The sequence below is a fragment of the Plectropomus leopardus genome, chromosome 16 (genome assembly GCF_026936395.1).
Source record: "Plectropomus leopardus strain MGB_pleo_1.0 chromosome 16, ASM2693639v1, whole genome shotgun sequence".
Classification (NCBI taxonomy): Eukaryota; Metazoa; Chordata; class Actinopteri; order Perciformes; family Serranidae; genus Plectropomus; species Plectropomus leopardus.
In genome coordinates this window covers 10370444-10381471 of record NC_142191.1, presented here as the reverse complement: position 1 = coordinate 10381471, position 11028 = coordinate 10370444, and the positions used below count along the sequence as shown (strand labels likewise).

The 11028-nt window shown below is 37.2% G+C and overlaps 1 protein-coding gene across 2 annotated transcripts; it reads left to right on the top strand.

Annotated features, from left to right (window-relative positions):
- Window positions 1-2750: 2750 nt before the first annotated feature.
- tbpl1 (TBP-like 1) lies at window positions 2751-10989 on the top strand. Of its 2 annotated transcripts, XM_042503461.2 has the most exons (9): window positions 2751-2885; window positions 3577-3679; window positions 4751-4797; window positions 4962-5206; window positions 5373-5455; window positions 5695-5758; window positions 6924-7027; window positions 7919-8013; window positions 8339-10989. In XM_042503461.2, the coding sequence occupies exons 4-9, from the start codon at window positions 5072-5074 to the stop codon at window positions 8419-8421; spliced, it is 564 nt and encodes a 187-aa protein (XP_042359395.1). In that variant the 5' UTR covers window positions 2751-2885; window positions 3577-3679; window positions 4751-4797; window positions 4962-5071; the 3' UTR covers window positions 8422-10989. The 2 variants fall into 2 exon arrangements, with proteins under 2 accessions (XP_042359395.1, XP_087945559.1); XM_088089433.1 differs by lacking the exon at window positions 3577-3679 and having other exon boundaries at window positions 2779-2885.
- Window positions 10990-11028: the final 39 nt, after the last annotated feature.

Sequence of the window (11028 nt, the reverse complement as noted above, 5' to 3'; positions counted from 1 at the left end):
AGTGACCATTTTTTGATGAGAGGGTAGAGCATGAGGATAGAGCATAGACTGTCGCAACACCTCACAGACAGCCTGTCACTCAAGCTGCCCTAATTTTCAATATGGTTAACTTTAAGCCTTTAAAATATGAAACTGGTGAATAATATAAAAAATTGTACAGTTGTCATGAATGTTGAAATTAGCTATAGAAACCAAAACTGTTCTTAGTAACAGGCTGTAAACATGTTTATTTCAATTTTAAAGTTGGGCATTTTAACGTGGGAGTCTATGGAGATTAACTCACTTTTGGAGCCAGACTCAAGTGGTCATTGGAGGAACTGCAGTTTTTGGTATTTCCGCATTGACTTTATTTTTTAGCCCCGGAGGTTGCCACTTGTTACACACATACATATACATAAGCACACACATACAGGCTAACAAAAATATATTTCCCAGAAGTATGAAAAAATGATTTATCCCTCACTTTCCCTCAGTCACTCTCTATTTGACACACACACACAAAGTAGTTACAGTGATGGACCGTCTATTTATTCTTAGACATATCTGCATCTATTAAACCGTAAGTGCTCACATCTGTGTGTTTACATGCTGCATATTATGACCTAATGAGAATAAGAGCATTGTTCCCCTGGGAAGAGACTGCCCCAGTGATGTGCAGCCCAACAAACTGTAAACATACTCCTGCGCCCTGCGTCAGCCGCCTCGAAACACACACAAACACACACGCACACCATCAATGCTAGTGGTCTGACTTTTCCTAACCTGCTCTAAATCTAAACCTTTATAGTAAACATCTCGGGACATCTGAACAAGGCTCTTGTACAGAATGGATGTGAATTACAAGGTTATATTTCACTGCGAGAAGCCCAAGAGGATTAAACGAGAGGAGGGGGGCAATTTGGTAACCAGGGAGGAAGAACAATAACAACAAGGCTGAATCATAAAGAAGTTATTTTTCTGTTTTGTTTGGGCACAGGCCAGGAGCGAGAAGTGTTTGCAGTGGACCAAGCAGAAGAGTTGGGTTACAGGACACAATGCACAAATAAGCAAGCAATAAGTCATGGATATTAACATGCGAATGCGCACACACACTCAAGTCACACTGCTGTGTTTAAGCAACTTTGTTTTAAAAAATGGCCATTTGTATCATTTTAACTCTTATTTAATTTAGCTTTTGTTTTTGGTTTTTTTGCACAGCTTAAAATGCACAAAATGACAAAAAAAAAAAATAATGATAATAACACAATATACAGTGCAGGGAAATGGCTTTTGAAGCCTCCACCCCCCTAAAAAAGATTGAAATTTCACAATGATACAAGAAACACAAATGTTAACACCCAGAATTTGAAATGAGAAAATAAAAGTGATGGATCAGAATATATTTTACAATAATAATAATGATAATAATAATAATAATAATAATAACTTTAAAAGTTTTTAAAAATGTAAAAAATTAAAAAAAAGAGATTCATTTAAAGTAGTATGCTGATGTGCAAAGTTCCAAAAAGTAGTGAAAATGAGCTCAAGAAAAGTATAGCCCACACTAAATCTTAAAAAGTCACAATCATCCTGCCTAAAGATCATGATCTCTGCAGGATGTGACTGTGCACAGGCCCCTCAGGACAGCATCCATTCACTAAATTCATTCATGAGCCACGGGAGCGGCTGTGAACTCTCTCATTGATAACACAAACATTCCCAACCGCCTCCAAACTTTACTCCTTCTTCTCTTTTGTAGCCCATCCAGAATTCCCCCCGAGGAGCGTTTACTGACCAGATGTGCTCATTTTCCTCAGAGATGTTCTAATCCACAGAGCATAAATGTCAATACACCATAAACACTGAAAAAAAGTAACACATTGTTATCTGGGAGCGGTGTTAACATAAGCCTGTTAAGTGTAATATTGGCAGACGTCGATGATCACAAAGGCAAATCTGTGGACACAGCATTTGGCGAGATTTAATGAGTACTTTAACCCTTACTTGGACTTGCAATTTACAACTTTTAATGACTCAGATGTCATTTATAAGTTTGCCAATAACTTTAAGATACTGCATCCAGAGTATGGTGTAGAAAAAGTGAGCGAACTCAAATGATGTCAAAAATTATATAAAATTTTTTCACACCAAGACAACCGTCATTGTCCACATTAAAGTTACCAACTTTAACTCCCTGGTTGCTGCTCCAGTCAATCTGTGTAGGCATCCAGTAATATTACAGTAATCATGTAATAGATCTCTTAGACTATTTTTTTTATCATATGTACAATTTATTGTTACTTAGGAAAAGTGAAGTCAAAGTTTAGCCTGATATCAGTTTCAGTTATGCAACCTCACCACTGCAGATGCCGCTAAATCCTACACAATGGACCTTTAAATAAAATAAATAGGCCCTACTTAAGATTAATTTAAATTAACTTGTTTTTTTTTATCACTCTGATGTAAATCTATACTTTATCTTCTTTGTCCGCGTCTCATGTCCTTTATCGTTAGGGTTTGGGGTTAGTACATTGTTGTTATTGTTTATGCTGAGCCAATCTGCAGTCTTTGCTTGCAGAGTTGATTTGCTCCTGTTTTTAATTTTTTTCAAAAAAAATGTGCATGCATCTACCGTATGTGCACGTCGTGTGGTGTGAAATACATTTTTTCAAAATTTTTTTATTTGGTATTATTTATAAATTTTCAATAAATGTTAGTTTTATCGTTGAAAGTCTTAACCGGAAGTTGAAGTTATTTTGAGGTTCACTATTTTTATTTTGAAAGCTGAAATAGGAAGTCGTCTCGCTCGTCAGTCGGCAGTCTGCGGAGGAAGGAGTCTGTCCACAAAATACACCGCCGACAGGACTATTTGTGTCTCGGGCTAAGGCTGTGAGCCAGCTGAAGAGGTAGCTAACGAATAAAGCAGATATTTCAGATATACATATTTGCTATAAACACGCAAAACCATCTGAAAACAGCGAGACAACATCGTCTTCAGTTAGACAGATAGCGTGCTAGCTAGCTTAGCTAACAACTTTTCATTCATTACTGCCTGTGCACTTTCTTTGTTGCTAGCTAACGGATAGCCTTAATCACAACACTAGCCGGGACAGCAGTGAGATGTCATTACTTTTCGTTTTAAGTCGTTCATTTAATTGGGATTGTAGCCACAACAACATGTTAGTTAGCTCAGTCATAATGAAACTGTTTGAGATTAATAGTTGGCAGCTAGTTTAGGCTACCGGCGAGATTAGCTAGCTTAGCAACGGTTCCCTAAACAAGCCTATCAGGTGCGTTACTATGCAATACTACACCAGGATGAGCGATGGATCAGCTGTAACGCCAATAAACCTTACGTTTTCGACAAACTATGGCGAGCTACCTTTTAAACTTTCACGAACTTTAGTAATAACGCATCATATATCGCGTTTAGCATCCAGCTTATCATTTTCATTTATCATGCTTGGTAATTTAGTAGCCACCGAGTGGCTAACGTATCAGGCTGTATCACTAGCGGGGAAGCTAACGTCAATACGTGGTCAAAACAGTGTAAGAGTACAATTTTGTGAGATGTTGAATAGGTCTAATGTCTCGCAGATGCCTGTGTGATTCCTGTTTTGAGTCGTCCTCCTATACCTCACGTTGAAGGAAGCACATAGCCGGAGAAACAGATGAATTGGTGCTTAACGTTGTCATCCAGGTGTGAAAGCATTTATACATAATCTCGTGTGTTATTGTTGATTGAATTGTATGTGCAAGGTAGAAGCTAATGTGACTCTATGAAAATATAAAAACAAAATCATTTTGCAAAAAAATAACGTCATGGGACACTGCACTATGTGTTTCTGTGCATGTGGGTGAAACATGTTTAGTCAAATCATAGGTACAGTACTGTGCAAAAGTCTTTGGCTACCTTTGTTATTTTAGCAAGGTTATAATGATCATACATATTTATTTATCCATAGTCTCTTTATTAAAATACAACCAAAACATACAGGAAATATGTATACAGTTTTAAAAACACAAATATTTCAGAATAAATCAACTTCAACAGGCTAAAGTTGGAAGTGATTAGTGACAACTGCCCTTCCAGTTAGTGTGTACTTAACAGACCAGAGATTTTACAATACTAATCTTCAAGACATGTCTTAGGCTCAGTATTGGATGTTTGAATTCCCTTATGTTATGGTTGTACAATTCCATGTTTTCCATTTTGTTGTGACTTTTTGCATGTTTTAATGTGTAGTACATGTTCTTGATCTTTATATATATATATATATATATATATATATATATATATATAGAGAGAGAGAGAGAGAGAGAGAGAGAAAGAGAGAGAGACAGACAGAGAGACAGACAGACAGACAGATGTACTTTATTGATCCCAAGTTAGGAAATTGGGAAGCAGTAAAAACAGTGATATGTATATCACACTTTTTTCTCAGTAGAAAAAAAATAAAGCATATTCTTTATAAGTAAGATACTGTATGTATCTATAGTAAAGAGTATACAATGTAAATAGTACGCTATAATACACTTAATAATTCTAAATGCTAAAATTGAATAAACCCATAAAATACTATATACATAAAACAAGTGTGCATGCAGTGAGGTAGAGTGGAAGAATTAGGTGTTCATATCTGCCATGTGCAAGGACTGCTTAGTTGTAGTGACAAAACTAAACAGCTGGCAGCTCTCTGTTAGAGATGAGGTGTTGTACAGCATTATTGCTTTGGGCAGGAATGATTTCTTGTATTTGTCCTTGCGACAGGGAAGCTGCACCTGCGTGTTAGAAAGAAGAGCTCTGCTGTCTGTCCAGTAAGTGATGGAGTGTGGTCAGGATCTTCTATAATGGATAACAGTTAATTCAATGTCTTCTTCAGTATTGCAGCTTCAAAAGTATTTAGTTTGCCATTTCTAATGTCATAAACTGAAATGTATACCTTCAAACTCTCAAAATTCTGGGCTTTTTTCCCTCCCAGCTTGTCTTGTCTCCTTTTCCGTCCATGAAATGGTGGTGATGGTCGCATTGGTGATAAATGTGTGAGGAGAAAAGCCCCTGTGGTCCTCCCTCTGCACTGCACACTTCCTCATGGATTCCAACAATGACGAGGCACTTGATATCATCGTCACCAATGTGGTGGCAACCTTCAGGACCAGGTGCCACCTCAACCTGCGCACCATAGCCTTAGAGGGATCCAATGTCATCTATAAGCCAGAAGTAGGGGTAAGGATGAAATCAAAGTCACCATGTTCATGCAGAGATAAAAAAAGAAAAGCAGCTCACATATATTAAGAACATGGACGTTTGAAGTTCATTATCAAGGGTTTATGATATGGATCATGTGGAAAGCATTTCACTTTTGGCCTGTTTTACTTTGTTCTGTTTTTAGAAAGTCCTGATGAAGCTTCGTAAGCCCAAGATAACAGCCTCAATCTGGTCTTCGGGGAAAATCATTTGCACTGGAGCAACAAGGTAGACAGACTGCACCCAAACACCGTCTCACCTGACACAGATACAAATGTGACATCAGAGCTAATGATTTTGTAAATCAGCCATCACAAACCAGCACAGGAATGACTTTGGTTTTTGGTGCCCTGAACGTACAGTTACTCTTGAGGTTGCCGATTACGGCTCGTGTGTTACATTTCTTTTGGATGCAAAACTATATACAGTATATAACCACTCACGCTTTGCTCTTTTCTTTTGTCCAGTGAGGATGACGCAAAGCTGGGTGCTCGCAGGTTAGCACGCCTTCTGCAGAAACTGGGCTTCAAGGTGAACACAACTGGAACATACTTTTTTTTTTTTAAAAGATGCAGATGCATGGAAATCAATGCAGATGTGGAGTTTGTGATAATATCTTGTGGGGGTATTGCACAGCAGTATTGCTAGTGAAAGTAAAAGTCAGCCAAAGATTGACTCTCATTTTGGAACGAGCTTTGTCGACTTGGAGTTTTGTTTTGCTATATTTGCGTTGTTATAGCGCTGAGTCAGCAATTTCCTCAGCTCGATCTTGAGTGTGTGATATTTTGGTCTGGCACCTGGTTGTTGCTTTTTTTATAAAGTTCCGATCAAACCTTTGCACTGTGCCCAGGAACATGCTGAGCATAGCTAAATAAGAAAATACAGGCAGAGTCTTTGCAGATAAATACACTCCCACATACTTTCAGTGGTAAGTAATCATTGAGAAGAATCACATGAGTCAATACATTGTTTTTCAGAAAAGTCCTGAATAACATGTTTAAGGATCAAAACTTGCACGAAAATACATTGTCTTTTACCTTTTGTGTTCTTATTCTCAAAGATTTCCAAAATAATTTTGTGAAGAAAATCTGAAATTGTAATTGAATTTTAGTATTGATAGAGACAACAGATATTTTCATCACCATACACTTAATTTCAGGTGTATGTATTGTGCTCATAATCTGTAAATACTGAGTAAAGTATTTGCTTTATAAGCAAGCATGCGGCGTCTCAGTATATTTTAGATGAATGTTTTTCGATTCTGATTCTGCAGTTATAGTTTCGGCTAATATGCCTGAAAGTTAGCATAATAACAGCCCATGTGTGCCAAAGCAGTTCTGTCCTAAACATGAAAACTGACTGCGTAAAATGACTACATGACCTTTTGACTTTTCATGAGGTCTAGCGAGGTCACTTTTCATAACTTGTAAACCAAACAGCGGCACGCTACCAGGTCAACCTGCACGCTCAACCTGAAGTACAATGGATCTGTATCCAAATATCTGCTTTCTGTGGTTTGTATTCACTTATATTTCTGCAATAACTGGAGTACAAATGAGGCTTATCTTTAAGTATATATGTCAGCACTAAGACTGCCATAAGACCAAGATTGAAGGACAAGAGCTCTCCTATAATGTGGACATATGTAAGTATAATTAATATGTATGTCTGTGCATGTGTTTGTGTTGTTGTTCAGGTGAGGTTTTCAGCCTTCAGAGTTGTGAATGTGCTTGCAGTGTGCTCCATGCCGTTCGCAATCCACCTTATTGACTTCACCAAGAACAACCGACCCATTGCCAGGTAATACAATCTGTTAGTCTCAACCACCATCATCACACTAATAAAAATCATCACTGTCCGTCTGAGCAGTATTTATATATAATGTATTATACAGATTTTGCCTTCTGTAGATGACCTTGGATGTCATTCTCGTATCTCTAAAGCAGAATCAGAAATACTTCATTGATCCCCAGTGGGAAATTGAGGTTTGTTACAGTGGCTCAGATGTAAAGAATAGAGAATTATAGAGAGTAGAAATAAGTACAAGCACGAAGGATGTCAAAGTATGAAATCTAAAAGAAATAATTAAAGATGTTTAAATGATAAAAATGTTTAATGTGCTTTAGTGTTTTAATCTACATGCCTTATGCTACAATACAATGCGTAAAACTAGAACGTAAAGTTAGAAACATAAAATATGTGTATAATGCTACCATATACAACACAATATTCATAAGTAAGAATAACAATATTTGAAACATATTTTAAATATACATTCAATAGTTGAAGTTTCATGGTGCTTATTTGGGTTTATAGTTTTAGTTATAGTTTTAAATTGTGATTTAATAAGGAAAAAAACAGTAATAATTACCTATCATTAATTTCTTTTAGTTTTATTCAGTTTTTCCTGAGACACCTCACTGCCTGTATTATGAAGTAAATAGCCCTGTTAAAACGGTCTGAACTTTTAGTGAGTAGATATTTGTAAGGACAGGATGACCTCTAGTGGTACGAGCAGTGGTCAGCGCTTCAGTTTGCGGTGAACAACACAAGCAATCAAAAGATGTTGTTGTAGTCCGCCTTTGATTCAATATGAGACAATATAAGGAGTCATCGTCAAATCTGTGTATGTTTTTAAATGTATGTGCTTAAAACACATACAGTATTTAACCATGTGTTTGTGTTTGCCAGTTATGAACCAGAGCTCCATCCTGCTGCCACATACAGGATCAAACAAATCAAGGCTACTATACAGGTGTTCTCTACTGGCAGCATCACAGTTACAGGTACTTCACACCACAAACACACATATATGCACAGAGGCTAACCTCTCTCGCCCTCATTTACATACAGCTAGAGGACATGCCAGCTTAAGGGATTGGGGTCACATTGTTGTAATGCACTTTCATAGTCTGTTATAACCAGAAAAGCAGTTTGCAAATAACCTAATTCCTCCAGGAATTTTACTCGGGGTGAAATATGCCCTCTTTGTGTGTCATGCCAAAGGCTGAACTAGACCAAACAACTGTCGTGATGGTATTTGCAATTCTCTCTTAGTGTGTTTTCGGGGGTTTATTGCCCTTTTTTGTTTTTTTTCCCCCTGTTGTTCAGGACCAAATGTGCAGAACGTGGCCATGGCTGTTGAGCAGGTCTACCCACTACTGTTTGAGTGTCAGAAACCGCTCTGCAAATGAAGGAAAGAAGGCAACATGTCATTTGTTACAAGTGAGGAAGCACCTTATCCTTGGATTTACTTGCTTGATTTTGTCACTGTGCGGCAACAGCGGCAAACTTCTATGTCAATGTACTGGATGTCACCTGGATTTTTAAAATTCCTTAACAGTCCTCAGTTGGAGTTTTAAAAGTTCCCTCTCACAAAATGTCAGTGTTGTCGTGGATTGTGTGGCTCTTGTGATTTAAACAACATAAAAAAAACTGCAAGAATTGCAAACATCGTAACCTTCAGCAGAAACTGCTCCTCCGAACCTGACTGACACTGGAGGGGGTGGAAGTTACCTGCTCTCGCGACTAATTTGGGTGTTGTTGCATGGGCACAGAAAGACAAGTTTTTATCATTTAACCATTTTAATGCTTTGTGACCACTGCAAAGAGTCAGTATGTTAACACTTAAAGGCCTCAACTTTAACCCTGTGTACAAGAAGTCGTCCCATTTGCCACTTTTTGAAGCAGAATCTCCGTCCATGGCTCATTTGTGGATGTCTTAATGCATATACGAGGCATCCGCGGTATTGCCCATATTTTTGCCCATAACAGCAAAAGCAGTGAAATCATAGACCATAGAGTCTGGACTTCTACACTTTTACTGAAAGCAGGAAAATGATGTAACAAAATGTTTTTAAGCTAATATTTGCTCACCACATGAATTCAATTGTGATTTTAATATTTTGTCTCTCACATTTCCTACTTAGTTTGGTTGTAAGTTGACTATGAATTTGTTCTTAACTGTCACATTGGATCAGAATGCACACGCATGTGTGATCTGATTTTTTAAACACAACACAGATATAAAACATTTTTTTCTAGCCTGGACAATGCACAGAGTAAGACTGATGTCCTAAATGTTTTGGAATGTAGTGAAAACTTTTGAAGGGTTCGGGTCATTGATTGTATATAAAGATGGACGACTTGTCTCCATTTCCTCCCACTGTACAAAACTGAAGCCAAAGTATCCCTGACACAGTTGTTGCCATCTTGCGCTTGTGGAGCCATGGTCTGAGCAGTAGTGATCTCCGCGGTCTTGAGTTCTTGCCCAAACACCCGTCAGACAAATCACGAGCACTCACACATTGTGTGATTGGCACACACAGCTCCCCCTTTTTTCAGACATCAAATTACAAGTTATAACCAAACTTATCAGAGAAAACAACAAACATATACGTGATAAGAACTACCAAAAATGGCTTATGACCTGTACTGCAGCCAGACATCAGGGGGCTATCGAGATGTTTTGGCTTCACTTTTGGGAGGCTGTCATGTCTCTACCTTTATATGGATGTGGTTTGGGTATGTTTTATTTTTCAGGCGGTGTGTTGCTGATCCATAGTCTCCTCTACTGGTCAGTCCCAATTTATGGTTGTGCTGAGACAAGGCAGGGCATTTAAAGTAAGCCTTTTGGTTGGCACAATAGTTACTACATTATAAAATCTCATCCAGAACTGGTCTTGGAAATTGCAGTAAAGGCACAGGAGAAAGTAACAGAAACTCAAAAACAAAGTGGATGTTCAAAGGTCCGGTGTGTTGGATTTAGTGGCGTTTTGCAGTCAGGTAGCAGGCAAACACAGTGATTCTTAGTTTAAGGTGATCGGCACACGAATAGAAACATATTTGTGAACATTATATATAATTTTCACCAGTGGATGCCACTAAATCCTACACACTAAACTCTTTGAAGCCGGTGCAAATTGATGCAATTTCTTTCAAAAACATGAGAGAAAAAAGCAATGAGCAACATGGTAAGAAATTATCCGCAAATTGTAAGAAATTAGTAGATTACGATTTTTTTTTTAAAGAAAGGAACATAAAAATTACATTAGACAAGAATATACTTATAATTTTCCAAGTTACTTATTTGAATTTTGTTACAGAATTATTATAATATTTTAAGCACTTTTTCCAAGTCTTGTTTGCCTCTGTTTTTTTTTAAATTTTATTTCTATGTGTTTTTCTTTTATTGTTTTGATTTATTTAACTACATTTCAGGTAATTTTTTCATGTACTTTTTTTTTTTACTCATTTCTTGCTAATTTTTGGGTCATTTCTTCTTTTGTTGCTTATTACCTACTTCCTCCTTTTTTAAAATAATTTAATTTCAAAGTGAGCAAAGAACTCATAATTACAAAAGCAGACACTAACTTCAATTATATAAAGTTATATTACAGTTAACTTAGCTCTGTCACATATCAAGAGGTTCAGCAGTATATCCTTCAGTTTTTAAGAAAACACAAGACCAAACACAGTGTTTAAAGAGGTCATGCTCACAGCATTAGTCAGTGCCTGAAAACAAACCCTTCATATATCATTCTTCAAATGAATAACAAAAGCAGTGCTTCAGTGTTTTTAAATGGGAAAACCTAGTGACAGGCAGTGTAGATGTATGTAAATAATAAGCGCATCTGAAGGGAAAGATGTTCATTTGACATGTCTCAGATTTGACCAGTGTCACCTGAAATTTGAGACACTTGGTCAGAATTTTGTATTTTGTATAAAAATAAAAGTTCATGGTAAAACAGGCCACCACAGGACTTTTGATCAGTTTGTTTTACTCTGATTTTCATAATGTG

Coding starts and splice junctions, on each gene's coding strand:
- tbpl1 (XM_042503461.2), top strand. CDS start 5,072: ATGGATTCCAACAATGACGAGGCACTTGATATCATCGTCACCAATGTG. Junction 5,456..5,694: donor ATTTGCACTGGAGCAACAAG/GTAGACAGACTG, acceptor TCTTTTGTCCAG/TGAGGATGACGCAAAGCTGG. Junction 7,028..7,918: donor AACAACCGACCCATTGCCAG/GTAATACAATCT, acceptor TGTGTTTGCCAG/TTATGAACCAGAGCTCCATC.